This window comes from Podarcis cretensis, assembly GCF_951804945.1.
Source record: "Podarcis cretensis genome assembly, chromosome: 1".
Taxonomy (NCBI): domain Eukaryota; kingdom Metazoa; phylum Chordata; class Lepidosauria; order Squamata; family Lacertidae; genus Podarcis; species Podarcis cretensis.
Genome location: NC_137170.1, coordinates 99,555,144 through 99,577,910, shown reverse-complemented (window position 1 = coordinate 99,577,910; position 22,767 = coordinate 99,555,144). Strand labels below are relative to the sequence as shown.

General features: G+C 43.3%; 1 protein-coding gene across 1 annotated transcript; it reads left to right on the top strand.

Moving 5' to 3' along the window:
- The first annotated feature begins 76 nt into the window (after positions 1–76).
- LCT (lactase) lies at positions 77–22,718 on the top strand. Its single transcript, XM_079992885.1, has 17 exons — positions 77–1,558; positions 2,517–2,593; positions 3,955–4,038; positions 4,175–4,280; positions 4,849–4,927; positions 6,135–6,843; positions 9,563–10,211; positions 12,344–13,906; positions 15,359–15,627; positions 16,454–16,744; positions 17,643–17,841; positions 18,118–18,320; positions 19,563–19,660; positions 20,282–20,416; positions 20,757–20,980; positions 21,594–21,830; positions 22,178–22,718. The coding sequence occupies exons 1-17, from the start codon at positions 901–903 to the stop codon at positions 22,387–22,389; spliced, it is 5,793 nt and encodes a 1,930-aa protein (XP_079849011.1). The 5' UTR covers positions 77–900; the 3' UTR covers positions 22,390–22,718.
- The last annotated feature ends 49 nt before the right edge of the window (positions 22,719–22,767 follow it).

Genomic DNA, 22,767 nt, shown 5'->3' with positions numbered 1-22,767 from the left:
GGTTCTATAAGGTTGTGGCTCCAAACCGGATTTGGGATCTATTGTTCAATGCTTGAATCATAGGCTTAAATGTTTTGGACTTGGTATGAGTATGATGATTTCACCCTCACATAGAAACACATTAAGACCATGATAGATGATACATTTGGCCCGTGAGGCTCTATCCCAGGCCTGCACTTGGTTTTATTAAAAGAAAGAGTAGTGATACAGGGATGGGAATGCAGGCCATGGCATGCAAGGGCAGGTCTGACTTCCCACACATGCTGTTTTCCTGACCACAATCCTCACCCCCGGCTACTTGCTCCCAAAGTATCTGGGTGGCAGTAACTTGGGGTGAGAAAAAGGCACAGAAGGAAGGGTCACTTGTCGTTGTTGTCATCCCCGACCCACCAGTGCCAGTTCCTGTTCTTAATGTAAAATGGAAGACAAGCCCACACAATAATCATAGTTGACATGCTGTCTATTCTGTGTATAAGAGTTTCTGCATCCTGTTTTTTACTATTATTTTCTTATTCTGATCTCGGAGTAAACTTTGGGTAGAAAACAAGGTTTTTTTTATCGAGGGGAATGTTAACTATTTTCCTTCCAATTCTCTGCACTTGTGTTAGCAGCTTTGATTTGGGAGCCCTGCATTTTAGTATCTTCTGGTTATCTAAACGGACTTTTCGAATATCTGCATTCAGGCCTGTATTGTTAAGCCCAGCAACTTTATTTCTTCAATACTCTGCATATGATTCATTAATAATAGCACCATCAGTGGGACTTAAACCTTTGATTGTCTTATCTTTGTGTACATTGAGGTTAGGGAACTTTGCATCTTCGTGATTGCACAAGTTGTTAATTTTATCTCTGATGTAGTATAAGAGTGGCACAAGTTCTTCCACCATTGCATTAGCAGATATGGCACTGGTGTACAAGGTGTGTTTGGTTTTTCTGTTTCCTTTGCCTTGCTTTGGCGTAGGTTGGGATCTTACTCAGAAATTTATTTTAGTCGCCGGCCCTCTTAGCAATGACTTAGTAAGTAATTTAAACTTCCAAAGTGGACTTCTAAGAGAACCTCTCAGTTCTGCAACGGGACGGTCAAACTACCTTTGCGATGCGTCTTCCTTACCTTCTCTGCCGCCGTACTTCGCTGAGCTCCGTTCAAGTGGTGTGACCCATTTTAAAGTCTTCTTGCCTTGGACTCGCATCCTTCCAGAGGCAAATGCCCGAAACCCCAACCGGACGAACGTTGAATGCTACAGACAACTTCTGAGAACTCTCAAAGCAGCTGACATTGAACCGGTTTTAATTCTACATCAGAAACGTTTGCCGAAGTCTTTGGAGACCCGGCTTGCTTTGAGCAAATCTGTGACTTTCACCGACCTTTTTGTGGAATATGCAGAATTTTCCTTTGCATCTTTTGGTGACTTGGTGGACACCTGGCTCACTTTTGGCAGCCTGCCTGAGGACATGGAGTGCTTGCCTCATGGAGATCCGCTGGCCCTCCCTTTGCAGGTGCTAGCTTCAGCACATGAGAAAGCTTATGAAATCTACCATGAAAAATACTCAGCAGAAGGTAAAGAAATTGGTGGGGAGGAGGGAACATGGGATGTGCCTCTGGATAATGTAACATGCACTATGCGTATGGGGTGTGCATGTGAATGAGGTGCGTATGGAAGATGTGACTTCTGTGCACGTACTGATACTGCACAGGCCTTGGAAGTTCTGATCGCTATCTTGCTGGGAGGGGAGGGACGTCTTTCATTTAAGAAAAAAATCCTTTGACTTCTTCTGTCTTGCCCACCAGGCCTCCTTAGATGGGCCCAGCCATTGTCCTGCGCCATCTTTCTAAGACTCCTGCCAAAATTATTTCTTGTCTGCTGAACAAATGGGCCAAGGAATATTTAAGAATGACGTGGAGAGAACACGGCTAAAATCAGAACGATCTCTTCATTCAAATCTCTCAGCCCACACTTTTTCCATTAAGGCTTAAGTGCAAAGAACTTGTTGTTGTCCTCCTCCTCCTCCTCGTACTGAACAGAAGTTCATTCAGATGAACACACATTGCTTGAATATATTACATGCAGTATACTCCACCAAACTTAGAATTGGGGCAGAGATCAGTTTGTAAAGCACATGAATGTTGATGTCACTACCGTATTGGCCCAAATATAAGCCACACTCAAATATAAGCCGCACCTTTAAAATTCAAGGGGGGGGGGGGGAGAAAAAAAGACAATACCCGAACCCTTAAAATTCCGCAGGCACTCATGCCCATACCGTTTTACCGTATGTCTGTTTTTAGCAGCGATATCATAAGAGCCCATTTTTGTAAGGTCGCGAATTTAAGCCGCGCTTTAACTTTTCACAGTCAGAATTTGGGGGAAAGTGAGGCTTATATTCAGGCCAATACAGTATATAATGAGAAAACTATAAAGGAATTCCTGGAGATTGCTTCTAGTGAAAGTATTCCCTCTCCTTGCATTGAAATTTTGAAAATAAAATTGACAACATACTTTGTCTCTCATTTACAGATGGGAAAGTGTCCATTTCACTAGATGTTAGTGATGCTGGGCTGGTGTCAGCAAGATCTTTGTTGACTTCAATTCTGGTAACGCCTTTTATTTTCTTAGGACTCTTACAACAGCATATCCAGTAAAGCCAGAGGAAAGAAATTATTTCAATGCGTAATTCTTTTGTGAAACCCATTGCCACTTAGATGGTTATAAAAGGGGGTTAGACGAATGAAGGGTGGGCATATCAGTGGCTTGTTTATTTGCTTGTTTTATAAGATATCTTAACTATTCTTCCCCATAAGCTCCCTGGGCAGGTTACAACTCTCTGGAAGTTATTTGCCAAAGCAGAGTTGCCTCTTTCTAGATAGATACATAGTTGTCACTTTCTCATAATTAGGGGGTGTGGGTGGTGCTGTGGCCTAAACTACTAAGCCTCTTGGGTTTGCTAATCAGGTCAGTGGCTCGAATCTGCCCAACAGGGTGAACTCCCATTGCTCTATCCCAGTTTTTGCCAACCCAGCAGTTTGAAAGCATACCAGTGCAAGTAGATAAATAGGTACCACTGCGGTGGGAAGGTAAACGGCATTTCCGTGCGCTCTGGTCTCCGCCATGGTGTTCCATTGCACCAGGAGCAGTTTAGTCATGCTGGCCACATGACCCTGAAAGCTGTCTATGGACAAACGCTGGCTTCCTCGGCCTGAAAAGTGAGATGAGCGCTGCACCCCATAGTCGCCTTTGATTGGACTTAACTGTCCAGTGATCCTTTATTTACCTTTTTACCTCATAACAACCAGAGGTATTCCCTGAAAATGTCAACCCACAGACCCATTTTTCATTTTCATATATAGTTAAAATATATTATTTTAACTATTTTCATATATAGTTAAAATATATCTATTTTAACTATTTTAGTCTATCACTCTTAAATATCATTTACCAACCTTTCATTATTTTTCAAAATGGCATTTTACATGTGAGGGGAAAAACCAGAAGCATGACATGCAAGATGATTCAGAATTTCTCTTATCCCTCACCCCATGAAACTTCAGTTAAAGAGCTGTCCAAGAAAATTGGTGATACGTTAATGATTCTTTATTTGAGAATGAGGCGGAGTTAATTGTTACGTAATTTACGGTGCACTATGTCAATCATTCCATTAGGGAGAGCATTTTGGCTAGTCAGATGGAATGATCCCCCCTACTCTTGTGTGATTTTCTGGGTGTCCTCGCAACACCCTCCCCTGAGCAAATTTCAGGGACTTGGGGAGAGGAGGGAGGAGCCCCACTGTGCAAGCCAAACTCTTGAATCCCACCTAGAAAATAAGGAAGAATGTCAATAGAGGAACTCTGGTTCCAAATATAAAGTAATAATAATAGATGTAGCTGCTGCCTAAAGTGTAACATCAGTTATTATAAATGCTATATCTCTCTGTGACAATGCTCTGTTTTGATTCCAGGACTCTCTGGACTTTCTCTCTCTCAACCTTCAGTACAACTGTGAAAGGGACACAGCTTTCCAAAAGTTCCTGGATGAGCTACAGGTAATTCTTAGCAATTGTACCAAGTGTTCTATATGGATGCTATCTGTTATAGATGGACACGGGAGGTGATGTCACACAGTTTTGACAGTCCTCCTTGATACAACTCATGCATTTTGCTTTGCTTTTTCGTTTATAGCATATGGGGACGAACAATATGGGTATTTTGCTCTTTAGTCTCAAGTTCCACGAGTGTTCCTCCTTTCAAGAAAACCGATTTGCAACAGTGGCTTCCATTTTCAGTGGTAAGTGTCTTCTGTAGGAAGGAACTGTGGTCTTGTGGCTTGCCTGTGTGGTATTTTGGATGTGTGGGTGAAAGTGAAATACAATACAGGCTATGCTGTCGTCCGTATATGTATGTATTTATTTCAACCCTTTATATATCACCTAATAGCATGGTCTCCAAGTGGTATACAGTGAAGTTACAAAAGATTTACTGAGGATAGAATTGGTTAAAGTTAACAGTAAAATCAGAAAAGCTACTTTAAACGCCTGCTGAAATGAAAAATTTGCCTTCACCAATTTTGCTGGGGGGGGGGGGGCTGTCTGATCTCAGTTGTGAGAAAGTTCCACAGAATTGGGCCCACAATACTGAATGCACAGCTCCTGGTGGAAATGAGCCAAGTCTCTCCCCACTACCGCCTGTCCCCACTATTACTGTACGAGAGAGACCTTGGTACTATTTACAGGAAGTGGGGCTTCACTGAAAAAGAACTATAGCATAGGACTGGATGTTAGTGGCCTAATGTCTGCCCTTTTCCATTGTGCTGATACACTTCTCTTCTCTTTCTCCCCCCCCCGCCTAATTTTCAGCCATTTCTGAAGTTCAAGCATGGGCAATAGGGTATGATGTGAATTGCGTCATGAACAGCTCGTCCGTTCAAGCAATTTGGTACAAAATGTTAATTTTTAATGTTAAATTATTTTGGTTATGAAGCTGTGCTACTTGCACAATTAAGACTACAGCCCTTACACAGGCATATGTTTGTGTGTGTATGTGTGTGTTTCTGCATGCATACGTGTGTGCATGTGTATACAAGTATCTAATATAGAGGTATATTCCAATGATGGTACTCTATGGTATGCAGTACTGTTACCTTTTTTTGTTCTTGTTGTTGCTGACATTGGCAGCCATTTTGTGCTGGCACCAATGTCATTTTTATCAAGGTATGAGTCCTGCCAGCTCTCTCTCTCACTCTCTCTTTTTTTTAACTACAAAAAGCACTTGGTATATGTATCTTTAATCAGGATATAGCAAATAACGTTTCAACTGTGTAATATAAATATGGAACATAGACTAGCAGGCTTCATGAATCTGTATGTTTAGCTGAATAGTTAGAGTTTCTTTTATTCAGGGATAAGGGCCACATTCTGTCGTGAGCAACCTTCTGGGAGCCACATGGCAGTGGTGGTAGTGGGCGGGGACAGAGCTAAAATTGAGTGGAGGAATCAATGTGACTCTTGCATTGCTGCATTCCAGCTACAGAAAGCCAGAGGTTCTACCTATTTCTCTATCCAAGAAGGCAAGAGACATTATCACAGTTCAAGGACACAGTCTAGCCATGCGAAAGCCATTGGGGAGGGTGCAGAGAGCAGGGCCAATGCTCTCTGCACCCTCCTCAGTGGCCTGGGGAGAATCCTGAGGGCCACATAGAGAGGTCCAGCAGTTCACAATTAGTCCCAAAGCCTATGATTCCCCACCGCTAATCTATATGTAGATGATCATTGTTATACAGATTTAGGCTTGCCACATTAAAAAAAAAAAAAAACTGGATAAATTTCTGTAAGTTTGATACTCATGATATTTGAAATCTCTATTTTCAGCCTGATTTGAATGCTTATTCATCCTGAATAAAAATTTAATGACAATAAAAGTTTGATTTATTTATTTAACTTACTGCATTTCTGTTCTGCCCTTCCTCTGAAGATCACAGGGTAGTTTAAAATACAAAATACACAATATAGTAACAAATAAAACAATGACCCCCTCCCCTATTTTGAACGACCATAGATTGTTTAATTAGACAGAGGCCTGGGAGAAGAGGAATGTTTATGCCTGGTGCCTAACTTGTTGACATATTCTCTCTTTCTTTTTTTAGCACATACACAGGAAATCTGGCCGGCCAACCAAAGGCAAAGGAAACCCTGATACCTACTATTGCTCCACTTTCATCCTATCAAGCAGTTTGGGAAAGATTTGCCAGCCAACCTGAGCTGGAGAGAGACTCCTTTTTGCTTGACCTTTTCCCTAGCGGTTTTCTCTGGGGCACATCAACAGGTTCCTTCAATGTGGAAGGAGCCTGGAGAGAGGCTGGGAAAGGGGAGAGCATTTGGGATCAATACGGGCACCAGGGCCATGCCCACATGAATCAAACAGCTGATGTTGCATGCGATAGCTACCACAAGCTGGATTATGACGTTTATCTCCTTAGAGGCCTTCACCCAAATATTTATAAATTTTCTATATCCTGGCCTAGGGTTTTTGCCAATGGGAGTAAGAGCAGCTTGAACCCTCAAGGTGTAGATTACTACAACAAACTGATAGACAGCTTGCTGGATTCACATATTGAGCCCGTGGTGACCTTGTTCCACTGGGACCTGCCACGAGCTCTGCAGGATCTTGGTGGCTGGCAAAACGAGAGCATCGTCACTGCCTTTGCAGAATATGCAGAGTTCTGCTTTGCCACTTTTGGGGATCGTGTTAAATTCTGGATTACCTTCCATGAACCCTGGGTCATTAGCTACGCTGGATATGGCACTGGGCAGCATCCTCCAGGAATTATTGATCCAGCCGTGGCATCCTATCAGGTACTGACAACAAGTGCAGCAGCTTGGGCCTAATTTTACGGGTTGTGTTGACTCCACAAATAGAAAAGGTGGACCATTGCCTCCTAATCTAGTTCTTCTCTCACCAGACTTTGCCCCATGTCTGATTCTACCAGAGGGCATGAATGGAGTCAATGTGCAGATGAGTCTTTTAAGTCTGGTCAAGCTACCGTGTTCTAATCTATAGTATCAGCAATCTTGCAGCAAGTGTGAGAGCATGCAGTTGACCCTTCAGTTGGTCACTGTTCTTGTTCAGAGGATGGCTTTGAACCCCCAGATGTTTTGATTTAACCATCAGATAACATGAATGGAAAAAATCGAGATTGGCTGGATTTGTGCCCTTTTCATTCTGAAATGGCTCTCTGGCTTTCTTGTCTACCTTAATGGTATTGACATGATACATTCCAGAGAAGGGTCTCTGCCATTGGAACTGTGGTGGCACGGAAGCCGTTCTCTCATGGCTCTTACACCACTTGGCTTCTTCCCATGTCAGAGAGTTGTCCCTCCCAGGGCTTAGAACAATACTGGCAGGGAAGGGTGTCACAGCATAGAACAAACTCCTTGCATGTTACTTCTGGCACTACAGAGTAGTATTGGAAGTGGCCGCAGTGTGGTTAGAGAGACACTGGTTGTGTAATGTTGGAAGGGACCCTCAGAAGCATTTTCATGCACTGAAAAAAAACCCCATTATCTTGCTCCTGATAGGGGCCACTGTATATTTGGCATCCTATATATTCAGAGGTGGGACGCAGGTGGCACTGTGGGTTAAACCACAGAGCCTGGGACTTGCCAATAAGAAGGTTTAGGGTTCGAATCCCCGCAACGGGGTGAGCTCCCATTGCTCGGTCCCAGCTCCTGCCCACCTAGCAGTTTGAAAGCATGTCAAAGTGCAAGTAGATAAATAGATACTGCTGCGGCGGAAAGGTAAACGGCGTTTCCGTGTGCTGCTCTGGTTCGCCAGAAGCGGCTTAGTCATGCTGGCCACATGACCTGGAAGCTGTACGCTGGCTCCCTCAGCCAATAAAGCGAGATGAATGCCGCAACCCCAGAGTTGTCCGCAACTGGACCTAATGGTCAGGGGTCCCTTTACCTTTATATTCAGAAGTGGTTGTCCAAATAAGCATCTTTAAACCCATATCTACAAGTAGACTAGGAATCTCTTGGATCAGCAGAAGTAATTTTTCTCTGCTTCCACACCTGAGAGCATAGTGCAGTTGAGCAGTGTATCAGAATGTTTGTGCACCACTTAGGTATAAGGAGGAAGAAAAGAGTTTTATTAGGGTATTGTGCTTCAAGGGGTTTTAAAAGTTTAAAAGGGGTTGGCAAAGATTTCCAAATATTGGGTATCTTATAATGAACTTCTAAAACAGAATGTATAAGCAGGTGGTACAATGAAAACTACTGGCACATTCGATATTTCCTGGCAGATTTGTGAGGATTTTGTAACCATACATCAAAACAGATAACTGAGTAGATGTCAGGACATCTTCAGGGAAGAATCCCAGGGATTTTTTTATTGCCTTACAAATACCACACAGCTATCCATCATGTGACTGTCCTGCCATGAGACTGGCTGATGGACAGTTTCTGAATACTTGCAGCACATGTATCAGCCTGTAGACAGACCTGGGTTAACCTGCTCTGGGAATAGTTTCTGCCACATGAGCGTATATTATGTTACCAGTTACTTGGAATATAGGCTAAGTTAGATTTAGTTGTTGGAATGCTTTGGCTTCCAAAAGAAAGGAGTTGGGGGAAGAAATGGAATCTTTAGCAGACTGGAATTGAAACCAGTTTAGGACAGATATTTTTATTGATACTACAGTACCATATACTACAGCCATGTTTTCAGATGTTGGGGACTGGAAATGTTGCAGCAGCAAGCAAATAAGTGAGAAGGTAGTTCTCTTGCTTTTGAAGGAACTGTTTCCTGCATTGCAAACTGTAGTAAGTGTTCTTTATGACGTGGTGCAAACTTGATTTTGAGCTAAGGTATGACAAAAAGCTGCTATAATTATCTGATCTCTAGAAGCCTTGAGGGAGGGGGTTGGAGCCTGGGCCCCTCAAATATAATTTGAATGTTATGAGGAAATGTACTGGGCTGTAAATATCCATGGTGTGTACGTATAAACCTGTCATTCTTCTTGGTCCAGCAAGCCCAAGCGTAGTCCAATGTTGTACCTTCAGATGTTGTTGGGCTACAACTCCCGCCTCCCCATTCCTGACCTTTGGCCATGCTGACTGGGCCTAATGGGAATCCAACAACATCTGGAGGGAATCCATACTGGCTACCCTTCTCTGCTGCAGTTGAAACCAGTTCTCCGAAGTCTCAAGCAGAGGCCTTCCCTAGCATTTACAGTGGTACCTCGGGTTAAGTACTTAATTTGTTCCAGAGGTCTGTTCTTAACCTGAAATTGTACTTAACCTGAAGCACCACTTTAGCTAATGGGTGCTGCTGCTGTGCCGCTGCCGCACGATTTCTGTTCTCATCCTGAAGCAAACTTCTTAACCCAAGGTGCTATTTCTGGGTTAGCGGAGTCTGTAACCTGAAGCGTATGTAACCCGAGGTACCACTATATAGATCATGTAAAGGATGAGATGTGGGGGCTGAACTTGGTACTTCCTTCATGAAAATGATGTGCTCTACCAGTGAGTTATACTCAGTGGAATAATACTTTTTCCTTCCTTCCCATAAAAAAAGGTGGCTCATGTTATTCTCAAAGCTCATTCCCGAGCCTGGCACGTTTATGATACCCAGTTCCGCCCTGAACAGCATGGGAAGGTGGGAATAGTATTGAATTCAGACTGGGCTGAACCCAAGACCCCAAGCAGTGCCGAAGATGTGAGAGCGGCAGAACGCTACTTGCACTTCATGTTGGGCTGGTTTGCTCACCCGATATTCGTCAACGGCGATTACCCAGAAGTCCTGAAATCCCAGATCCAGGAGAAGAACCAGCAGTGCTCAACTCCCATCGCCAAGCTCCCCAGGTTCACCGATGAGGAGAAGCAGCAAGTGAAGGGGACGGCTGACTTCTTTGGCCTTTCCCACTACACTTCCAGGCTCATCAGTGCTCCAGTGAATCATAGCTGCATTCCAACCTATGAGGATATCGGAGACTTTTCCCAACACGTGGATCCTTCTTGGCCGCAGACGGCTGCACCTTGGCTCTACGCCGTGCCTTGGGGGCTGAGGAGACTGCTGCTGTTTGTGTCCAAAGAATATACTGGGATAACAAGGGTTCCGATTTATATAGCAGACAATGGGGCGCCCACAGATGACGGAGGGGATCTTGTTAATGACACCGTGAGAGTGGATTACTACCGGCTTTATATCAACGAGGCTTTGAAAGGTACAAGGGGCTGTTATGAATTGGGGCAGGGAACAGGCATGCAAAAGGGAATTGAAAGTAAACCTGTCAGGATGAAGTCAAGTTTATTGACTTAGCCCCCTGTTCCCTTTCAACACAATATCCTCCAAGATCTTATCACATTCCTGTCAATCTCCAGCATAACGGTAAATATCATGCCCCGTCCCAGTGGGGAAAGGAATGGAATGAGTAGATATGTTCACCATGTGAAAATGGCATGCAAGCATCACTTTTTAAATGTGATTATTTTCGTTTAAAAATGGTTTGAGACACTGACCTAACTAATTGGAAGCAAATTTAATACTTTAATTAAATGTCCTCAAAAGAACAGTTTTGCCGGGTAATAGGCATACAGTGTTAGAAAAGCAGCTTAAATGCAGTGTATGAAATACACAGGCTGCTTACCTAGGTTGGCTTGAAGGACAGCGCCTGAGACTCCCTTGCTTAGCTATCAGATTTTGACCTGCCTGCTTAGAAGATGCAGGGCTGTTTTGCTCTGCACCTCCAAACAGGTCTGGATGCTCTTTTGAGTTGAGCCTGGTGGAAAACGATGTAATTAATGCATTCATCCCAGCCAGAGTATATTTTGTCACCCCATGATAAAGGACATCAAGGAATGCCTAGTTTGTAACCCCTGAATGCCTGAACATGAGAATGCTAGTTCACACCTTGCATCTTCATTCCTTTTTGGTTACTCCTGTATCCTGTAGTGATTTACTCATAGGAGTGAACCATCAAAGATTACATGCCACAGACAGAATTTTCACATTGCTTCACTCACAAGGCTTTTCAAGAGTCAGGCTGCTTCAACCTTGGACATTTACTGTGGAATTTACATGTACTTATGTCATCTGCATGACATAGTGATCAGTACATCCTCTTCCCACATTTCCCATTACCTTCCTTTTTTGTTTTTGTTTTCAGAGCTCAGAAAATCTGACCAGTTGTTTTTTAACGCACTGGAACAGTTGCACAATTTTCCCAAGATATAGATAGATGACCTATCGCACAGCTGTTAGCAAATTGTTTGGCCAATTATGTGCTATTTACATTGTTGTAGCCTCTGTGGTTCATCTCTTCCCCCTAGGAACCAGTTTTGTCACTTCAACCCTTTCACCTCCAAAAAGAATTGTCTTATATCTGGTTCTTTTCTCTCTCTCACTCCTTTCCTTGCCATTAAATTGCGGGTGTGGTGGCTGGGAAAGAATACATGATCTGCAGTGCTGTAAGTGAGGAGGGAATATATAAACATGATCCTAATGTAGAGCTGGGATGCGGGTGGCGCTGTGGTCTAAACCACTGAGCCTTGGGCTTGCTGATCGGAAGGTCGGCAGTTCGAATCCCCGCGACAGGGTGAGCTCCTGTTGCTGGGTCCCTGCTCCTGCCCACCTAGCAGTTCGAAAGCAGGCCAGAATGCAAGTAGATAATTAGGTACCGCTCCAGTGGGAAAGTAAACGGCGTTTCCGGCGCTGCTCTGGTTTCACCAGAAGTGGCTTAGTCATGCTGCCCACATGACCCAGAAAAACTTTCTGCAGACAAACATTAGCTCCCTCAGCCAGTAAAGCGAGATGAGCGCGGCAACCCCAGAGTTGTTCACGACTGGACTTAACTGTCAGGGGTCCTTTACCTTTACCTTTTAATGTAGAGCTGGGGAAAAGAACTGCACACCTGGCTACATAATGCCACTTAGATTCCAGACGTCTGGAAAAGATTTGCTGCTTCACTTGCTGCTCAAAGCCAGATAGAAATGATTGGCTGCTACTTTATACATCTGGAAGTATTCTTCCAGGTACTGTATAGCCAAGTACTGTATAGTTGAGTAATGATGAGGATGCATGTGTGAACCGGCCAAAGTCCTTGAACTGCTTAAGTGCATTATCACTTCCCTATGCCATTTTATATATTGTCTCTTACACGCAAATGACTTTAAAAGGAAATCCAAATGTGCAGATGAATAGCAATAATAGTTTGCACTGACTCGGGACAATATGGACTACCCTCTGAAAATCCATGCCGTTGCTGCAATGCTGAGAGAAGAAGATAGTTGTGGTTGTGCTATGTATTTAAACAAATGATTAAAAATCTTAACTAAATTCTATCTCCTTCATTGACAGCTATAAAGCAAGATGAAGTTGATGTTCAAGCATACATTGCCCGATCATTGATTGATGGCTTTGAAGGCCCAGCAGGTTACAGTCAAAGGTTTGGCCTACACCAAGTGAATTTTGAAGATGCAAACAGACAAAGGACACCCAAAGAATCTGCCTATTTCTTCTCCACCATTATTGAAAATAATGGATTTCCTAGCACGGTCTCAAGAAAATTTCTCCAGCCGCTCAGAAAGGATGTTTCCATACCTCCACGGCTGCCTAGTTTATCAGCTTCTGAAGTTCCTTCCAAGGCAAAGGTGGTTTGGGAGAAATTTTCAAAACAGTCTGATTTGGAAAGAGACACATATTTTTATGGCACCTTCCCAGAAGATTTTCTGTGGGGTGTTTCTACTGCTGCCTACCAAACTGAAGGAAGTTGGGATGCAGATGGGAAGGGACCTAGCATCTGGGATAATTTTACCCACATCCCAGGGAATGTAAAGAACAACGATACAGGAGATATAGCTTGCGACAGCTACAATAAAGTAGATGAAGATCTTTATTTGCTGAGAGCCTTAAGGGTAAACACCTATCGCTTCTCCCTGGCGTGGCCTCGGATCTTTCCAAATGGAAGAAACCATTCTATAAATAACTATGGTGTCGGTTATTACAACCGGCTGATTGATGGTTTGCTGGCCCAGAACATCACACCAATGGTCACTCTCCACCACTGGGATCTGCCCCAAGCTCTACAAGACATTGGTGGCTGGGGAAACCCTGTGATGGTTGAACTGTTTGATAGTTTTGCAGACTTTTGTTTTCAGGCATTTGGAGACAGGGTCAAGTTCTGGATTACTTTCAACGAACCTATTGCCATCTCTGTGCTAGGCTACGATACGGGATTATTCCCACCAAATGTAAAAGATAACCCGGGCAATGCATCCTACAGTGTTACTCATGCAATACTAAAGGCCCATGCAAGAGTTTACCACACATATGACCAGAAATACAGAGAGAGTCAGAAAGGTGTGATCTCTCTGAGTCTCAACATGGATTGGGTTGAGCCAAAGACACTAAACGATCCTCGGGATGTAGAAGCTGCTGATCGCTACCTGCAGTTCATGGGAGGGTGGTTTGCACACCCAATTTTTAAAAACGGCGATTACCCAGATGCAATGAAGTGGAAAGTAGGGAACAGGAGTGAACTACAGAAACTACCATCTTCCCGGCTTCCAGGTTTCACACAAGAAGAGAAAGACTATATCAGGGGCACAGCTGATGTCTTCTGCCTGAATTATTACACTACCGGAATTATAAAGCACAGCACCACCAGGCTGAAACCATATTCTTACGAGTATGATCAAGAACGAGTATTGGAGATTGACCCTTCTTGGCCTAGCTCAGCAATGGAAAATATGCGGGCAGTGCCCTGGGGGCTGCGTAGGCTGCTAAACTGGATCAAAGAGGAATATAGCAATCCTCCCATTTACATTACTGAGAACGGGGTTGGGCTAAAAGCCAAGTCTGATGTTGATGACACCAGCAGGATCTTCTATTACAAAACACACATTGATGAAGTTTTGAAAGGTAAAGATGTTGTAATAACGCAACAGGTTGAGGTTGTCTAGTTTTAAGATACTGGGTAAAAATAGAAGTTTGCTCAATGTAATCAGCTAAATAATCAGTTAGAGGTCTGTGTAGACTAGTTTTAGTTTTAGATTCTAGATCAGTCATTCCCAAACTGTGCAGAGTCAGCACAAAATGCTTATACAGTGGTGCCCCGCAAGACGAATGCGTCGCAAGACAAAAAACTCGCTAGACGAAAGAGTTTTCCATCTTGAGGTGCATCGCAAGACGAATTTCCCTATGGGCTTGCTTTGCAAGACGAAACGTCTTGCAAGTTTTTTTCCTCCCCCCCCCCTTTTTCTAAGCCGCTAATAGCCGCTAAGCCGCTAATAGCGCTAATCCGCTAAGCTGCTAATAGCGCTAAGCCGCTAATAGCCGTGCTTCGCAAAACGAAAAAACCGCAAGACGAAGAGACTCGTGGAACGAATTAATTTCGTCTTGCGAGACACCACTGTACGCCACAAGGCATCATTAAAAGAACTCTGTGAGTGCCAAATTAGACAACACACTGGTCACACCATTACCAGTTATGTGATTGGGTTTTTTTAAAGTATATTGCTAGATCGAGGGTATTGATCCAGAGCACAAGAGAAGGTGGGTGGTTACAAGGGTTATAGCCTTCATGCTAGAGTCTGATTCAGTCAAGGTTGTGCTCCTCCTGAAATTTACTTTACACACTCATGTTTTAACACTGAACCCAATTAAATAGCTTTAAACATATTAGGCTACTTGTATTTATATTCTGATTGCTCTGAAACTGTTCTGAACCCCTCAGGCCTCCCTCTTTTCTCTACAAAATGTCTGGCTACAGGCCTCAAACCGTGGATTATCCAAACAGCTACACGTGAGGGTTGTTTCTGCTACATGCATTAAATTAGTCTGGTCATCCTCAGCCTTTGTGTCACAGAGTGTAATGGTACAGTCAATAGCATTTTAATAAGTACAAAACATCATTAAAGTGTGCAGAAGTCCTTTTTTCTTTCCTTTCTTGATAATGGTTTTTAATTACAGTTATAATAAATAAAATTTTTGATCTTTCCTAAAGGTATATAATTCATAAGGTTTTTAGTAAAGCCTGGTTTGGGGATTTGCTGTCCTTGAAAATGCATGACTATGAAGTAAGAGCTGAAACAAAATAGTGTGCAAATTCCTTACCCTTTTTTTTTTTTTTGCGCTTGTCAGCACCCATCTCCTCTTGTACCGGGAGAAAAAGGTGGTATGTAATTTAAATAAATAAATAATGCTTGTGGAAAGGAAAGGGAGTAAGTCGGTGGGACTTGTGAATTGGCAAGGATTGACTATTAATATGCATGTGAACATATAATGGGTAACTAGTGTATTTTTTCACAATTCTACTTTCTTGCTCATCGTTACATTGATGGTCTATTAAGCAAGTGTTTCTTTCTGTTTTAGCCTACAAGCTGGACGGCGTGAATGTTCGTGGCTATGTTGCTTGGTCTTTCATGGATAGTTTTGAATGGTTAAATGGTTACGAGCCAAGATTCGGCCTTCACCAGGTTGATTTTGAAAATCCGAACAGGCCAAGAACTCCAAAACGTTCAGCGATATATTACGCTGGAATCATACGTCAAAATGGAATCCCTCTGGCAAAAGAGGAAGAGTTCCTTTATGGAGAATTTCCGGAGAACTTTTATTGGAGTGTGGCATCATCAGCATATCAGGTTAGGTCAGTTGGTCCCCACCCACCGGACCACTCAAAAATTGCAGAGCAGCTTAATGATTTTTCTGCTTGTGGTGAAAATTGCAATGCACTGTGCTAGATGCTGTATGATACTTAATTGCAGTTTAATTGCTTCTTTTGTTCCTTACCTGTCATATTTTATTGTACTGAAATTTGAATTCCGTAATATATAAATATATAAGAAATAAAAGGAGCAACAAGAAGCAATAAAAAAATGCAAATAAGGATTTAATGGCATGGATGTGTGAGTCTTCAACCACAGATTTGCCGTCATGCTGCAGACCACATGAATGAAACTCCAGGTTTAGGTAATCTATTGGTAGACGGTTGCTTGTTTGGTGGAAGCTATCCTAAACCTTCATTTTGTGAATAATATGCCAACTAAGCAAGCAGAATTCTGTCAGGCTTGGGGACCTTGATGATGGTGAATCACTGGGGTGAGAGCCAGGGTGATGTAGTGGTTAGAGCTGCCTCCTCCCCCCCAGCTGTTGCCCTCCAGATGTTTTGGTCTACATCTCCTAGCATCCCTGACCATTGGCCAGTCAGCTTGTGGCTGAGGAAGTTGTAGTCCAAAACATCTGGAGGGCACCGTGTTGGGGAAGCCTGGATTAAAATGGTGGGCTAAGGTTGGCGACACCCTAGTTCAGATTTCTACTCAGCCGTGAAGCTCACTGGGCAACCTTTGCCTAGTCACTCTCAGCCTAACCTACTTTCACAAGGTTGTTGTGAGGATAAAAACCGAGGCTGGGGCATGTATGTTACCTTGAGCTGGGATACAAATGTGAGAAATATTTGTTTCCTTAAAGATCGAAGGGGCATGGAGAGCGGATGGGAAAGGCCTCAGCATTTGGGACCAGTTTGCACATACGCCTTTGAAAATCAGCAACGATGAAAATGGAGATGTAGCTTGCGACAGCTACCACAAGATGGAGGCAGACTTGGCTATTCTGAAGGACCTCCAGGTCACTCATTATCGCTTTTCCATCTCCTGGACTCGCATTCTCCCTGATGGGACCACCAAGTACATAAATGAAGCTGGCCTGAAATACTATGAAAGGCTTGTGGATGCTCTCCTTGCGGCCAATATCCAGCCTCAGGTAAATGATTGGAGTTCTGCACTCAGGGGAACAGGTGTAACATATGTTATCAGTCTGATTTTTAATTAGATTATGTTTATCAGTGTTCACTGTAGAACCTGGTAATATCTTCAATTCTCAGACATCTTCAATTAGCTTGTGTTAAATGGTCAGAGACCATTTCATAGAGGCTGACACAAATGCATGCTGCCATATTCTAATCAGAGGAGTCACAAGTTCTACCTATTTTAAACCTGTGCAGAAGATAATGTGGGCTCAGGGTGTTTATCTAGAACTTAACAATTATGAAATCTGCCTTGGTTTTTAAGAGAGCAGAGACTGCAGTGTCTTTGCTCCAGAAATCTAAGTTTCTGTGCTGGATTTCTTCCAAGTATCCACAAGGAAGTAGAATAAACTTTTATCAGGAATTCATCTTCCACTCCCAAACTGTAGCCTTTTTCTGGACACCATTAGGCATGGCAGGTCCCATCCGTGTTACACCTTCCAGGTCATGCCGCAAGAACTTCTGAAATACATCCCATATTGTACTCCTTTCTTGATTATCGCTTTCCTTGACTGAATGAGGGTTGAGGGAAAGGTGGAAAAGGGAAAACTGAAGATGCTACGTTCAAAGTCTTGATAGCCTTGTCAAAGGTGTTGCTAATCCTCACGTGTTTTCTGGAAATAGTTTGCTTTCTGACCATCGCAATCCAGGGATTGTTGTTGAGTTACATGTGGTAGATCTGCATAAAATGGCTGACTGTGCCTAATAGTTAAATAATGGACAAACTTCACATTTAGCTTTACTTTTGTATGCCCCCCCCCCCCATTGCATTGCCCCTGTTTCCTACTACAATTTGATGGTTGGTTATTTTGACAAAATGGCAGATGTTTGTGAATGTCTTGTCTCCATCTCTAGGTAACTATGTACCACTGGGACCTCCCTCAGGCCCTTCAAGATGTTGGAGGGTGGGAAAATGAGACTATAATCCAGAAATTTAAAGATTACGCAGAGATCCTTTTCCAAAGATTTGGAGAGAAGGTGAAATTCTGGATAACCTTGAACGAACCCTATGCCATTGCTAACATTGGTTATGGTTATGGAGTCTCAGCTCCAGGTAAGGTATAGGTTCTCATTGGCAAGAGCAATGCTTTGCAGAACCAAAGGACACTGATGATCTGACCTTGTGTGGTTATTTGTGAGAACACAGCTTTGTGATAGATGCCCAGTGAAAGTGGGAGACAATCTGATGCCGTTCTTAAAGGTGTCTCCTGGTTGAAAGCCAAATTGCCTAGAACTATTGAGAAACACTATCAAAATGCACCATTAATTGCTGCTTCAGCTGAGTCCAGTGCTGCAGAATAACACACTTCCAATTATGTTGCTTTCTTAGGCATCTCTGCCAGACCAGGCCGAGCCCCTTACATAGTGGGCCACAACTTGATCAAGGCCCACGCAGAAGTCTGGCATCTTTACAATGAAACATACCGCCCAAAGCAAGGAGGGTTGATCTCTCTTTCCATCAGCGTAGAGTGGGCTGAACCCAAGAACCCTGCCAAGCAGGAGGACCTCGACGCTGCCAGAAGATATGTCCAGGTAATGTGATGACTCCACAGGGACCCACGACAGTACATTTTAGCCACACACCCTGCTTTCACTTCCTTAGGGCAGTGTCTGCGGTATAGCACCTTTGCCAACTTTGCAGTAGCCAGGACTACACTAATGGGTATGTGATCTTCCAGTTAGAGAAAGAGCAGACACAAAACCTCTGCTCAGGCAGAGCTGTAGCTGTAGGTAACAAACACACGAAGAAGCTATCAAGAACATGTGGACTAGCTCCTGAATGTGTACCAGCCAGGCCCCCCAGTCAATGCATAAATGATAAGTCTTTGTATGATTGGAGGTGTGTGTGTGTGTGTGTGTGTGTGTGTGTGTATGCATCTCCCCCCCCTCCACATAGGGCTCCCGCCTCTGGTAACCAGATTGACCTCGCTTCCACTTCTGTGCAGCTAAGCTGTGCATGCATACATCCTGCCTTGCAGGCCTTTTTCCACCTGGAGCAACGCTGTATTGCAAAGGCCAGGTGTGACCTAGCACACTTGTCTTACAGAACTCCTCCACTGTCGGAGGCAGTAAACCTCTGTGTACCAGTTGCTGGGAAGAGTGCTGTTGCACTCAGGTTCTGCTCACAGGTTTCCCTTTGGGACTTCTATGGGGACAGAGTGCTGGACTAGGGGGGCCTTTAGCCTCCTCTGGCAGGCTCTTGTATTATTTCCTTAACTCTGCTTCAGAGACTCAGCAAAACAAGATGTCAATCCTTCTAAAGGACCCAAGGTGTTGATCCTTGGGCACCATATTTCATCTGAACACTCAAATCATAATGTTGGCCACGATCCTGACCAGTCAGCTGCCATTGTTTGGATATCTTGGGGGGTGTTGCACTATCCTTTAAAAACAGACACTTGGAGACAGGGATGAGACTTTGCCTTTTGGGTCAGTCTGACGAACTGGTAACTATTGGTTCAGCCAAGAGACCTGGAGAGCCAGTGTGGTGTAGTGGCTAAGAGCGGTAGTCACGTAATCTGGGGAACCGGGTTCGCGTCTCCGCTCCTCCACATGCAGCTGTTGGGTGACCTTGGGCCAGTCACACTTCCTTGAAGTCTCTCAGCCCCACTCACCTCACAGAGTGTTTGTTGTGGGGAAGGAAGGGAAAGGAGATTGTTAGCCGCTTTGAGACTCCTGAAGGGGAGTGAAAGGCGGGATATCAAATCCAAACTCTTCTTCTTCTGTTGCCAAAGCGTCGCTTAATAAGCATCCCTTTTTATTTCCCTGTTGTAGTTCTTTGCTGGTTGGTTTGCTCACCCTATCTTCAGAAACGGTGATTATAGCGAAGTGATGAAAAGGAGGATACAAGAGAGAAGTGCCGGCCAATCGAGGTAAGTGTCTGGCAGGACTAACTGCAGCAGCTGGACCACAACCACGGCCGGTCCATACTGTTGGCTCATGTCACTTAGAAGCAATTCTATCTAAATTGTTGAAATAAAAATAAACCACACATTTTGAAGGGCCACCCTGGCTGTGTCCAAGAACAAATTTACCCTCCCCAAAGTGGTTTTCCTCTGCTGCTGCTTTCCTCCTGGTGGGCACTGCCCTCTTTGCTTAATGCCGCAGGCAATCAGCAGCTAAAGCAAGTTGTGGGTAAACTCCCCTTGAAACAGAACCACCCTATATTGAAAGTTCCTTCTCCTCCATCCAGGGTATGTTCAGAGCCTGTAATACTGTAGTACAGCAAGGGAGCAGGAAAGGGTGGTTGATTGAGACAAAGCAGGGGACTAGTCTTTTTGAGTACCTGCTCTTTGAATAAGGTGAAGTACATGTGGTCATCATTACTGTTCATGTTAAAATTTCCAGCTACCAGCTGTTGCTTTTAAAAACAATACTTTTGCTCTGAATGACAGTGCCCTTTTCTTTAAAAAAGTAAGTATGATGATAATTGAACTTTCCCTTTTGTTAAATGCATCTATGTGAGCCTCTCTCCCATTTTGTGTGTGTTGCAGACTCCCTGAATTTACTGAAAGTGAAAAGCAGAGGATTAAAGGCACATTTGACTTCTTTGGTTTGAACCACTATACAACAGTATTGGCATCCAACTTAAACTATTCTTCTCTCTTTACATCCTACGATGCTGATAGGTAAGATGTGAGCATGACTTCATACTGCATCAAAGCATGCATACTTTTCTGGAATCTGTGCTTTCACTCTGTGCCTAATAATCTTGGTTGGGCTGGCTGCAGCTGATGGAAATTGTATACCAAAACATCTGGAGGGCATCAAGTTGGTGATCTACTAGAAAGTTTTCAGGCTGAGCACCCATTTTCCTCTCTAAACCCAGTGCATTGCACACTGCATCACACTTAAGCCCCCAACAGAAGAGGTTACTGTTGACCAGTCTTCATGGTTGATGTCTAGCTGAGTTTAATGGATCAATACAAATAACCTTTTCCCACATTATTATCATGTTCTTTTTTGCAGGGGTGTTGCCTCTATAACAGACCGCAGCTGGCTGGGCTCTGGTTCCTTTTGGTTGAAGGTGACCCCTTTTGGCTTCAGGAGGCTCCTGAAGTGGATCCAGGAAGAATACAATGACCCACCTATTTATGTGACCGAGAATGGGATTTCAGAGCGTATAGACGGGGGCTTCAATGATACTTGGAGAATTCACTACTTAAGGAGTTACATCAATGAAGCTTTAAAAGGTACATGGTTTCCCTTCCACATGGTTCCAAATCACCCCCCAAATGTTTGTGACACTTGGATTTAAATTGATCTGTGATCCTCTGCCCTGCCCTGCATTCCTTGCAACAGAGTTGGCTTCTGTGGCTTCTGTGGCTGTATCTGCATAGGGTTGGGCAGAAAGCACAACTGGTTTTTAGTGTGGGAGTTAACATGTCTTCTGGAGCTGCCCCAGGACTTCCACTTTCTATTGACTTCAGGGGTGAAAGACTAGTCTGCAGAATCAAGATAGAATATGTTGCTTAATTCCCATTGACACAAGATCATACTCTTACTCTGGATTACGTCCTCTAAAATGGTTACCACTGTCTGGTTTCATTGTTGTCATTGCCAGTAAATATGAAGATGTGAGAAAAAAAATCCATTAATTGACGACTTTTTGATCATCCGGATTGTGGATACAAAAGGAATTTGGGATTTTTAAGGTGCAGCCACTCTCTGTTTGGAATGGATACTTTGTAAAGCACCTAGTGTTAATAAGGGGTCTTGGGTTTTCACTCCCTGTTGATCATTAAAGTACAGTGTAAGCATGTATAGGGCTGCATTTTAAAACTCTTCCCCCCACCACCTTAACAGGAATTGTACTTGATGGTGTTGATCTGCGAGGCTACACTGTATGGAGCCTGATGGATAATTTTGAATGGGCAGTGGGCTTTGCTGAAAGATTTGGGTTGTATTACACCAACTATACAGACCCAAATCTATCCAGAATTCCAAAGGAGTCTTCAAAATATTATTCATCTATCATCCGGTGTAATGGCTTTCCAGATCCAGCCACTGGGCCTCATTTGTGCCTTAAGTCACAATCTGGAGGTAAGTAAATTACTAATTGAGGAGTTAGGAAAATCCATGAAGTGGTACAGTAAAAATAACCTAAATGTTTAAAACTTTTAACTTCGCTTTATAGAAAACTTGCATATCGTGTTAATGACATTCTGGAAAGTAAGCTGGTATGTGGTTACCGAAAGGTAGGCTGTGTAAAAAAAAAATCTTTGGTGTAATGTCCTTAAATGATTTAGTCTAGATTTTTACAGAAAAGTTGCCCGAATGGCCTGATGTATTTTGGAAGGCTGGAGAAGCAAGTAAAAAAGATTTAAATGAGGGGTGATCAGAAGGCCTGCTCATAGTGTCATTCATGTGAATTTCACTTACATTTCTAGGTACCACTATGGCGCCAACAAGCAGCACTGCTCGGCCTATCGACAATTCAGCCATGAAGGTGCAGTTTTTGGGACTGGACTTGACTTTGTCTAATGCAGAAGTAGGCCTTTATGTGCTCTTTTCCCTATTCTTAATGTCTGTGCTAGGCATTGCTCTTTTTTCATATCTATATAGAAAAAGGACCAAAAAAGCCAGCCAAAAAAGTTTTTAAATATTGCAGCTTGCATTTAATTAGTTTATCATGCAAGTTTTTTCTCCTGCCCATGTTTAGAACAGACACACAATTATTTTAATCAGTGCTTTTTTCCTAGAAAAAATAGGTGCCAGTACTCAGCATGAAGTTGTTACAGTAAGTGCTATACTTTTCAAGCAAGAAGAAGAGGTGCTGGTACTGCGTACCCTTGAATACTCCCTGAAAAAAAGCACTGATTTTAATACCTATTGTTGACGTTAATATTTTTATTGCTTGAATTGTTATGTGCAGTTCACCCTGGGAATAAGGGGTGGGGACAATTTTAAAATAAATGAACAAGTTGATAACATATTGCAAAAGCGTCAAGTTGGTATCAGAGAACTTCTGACTAAGGAA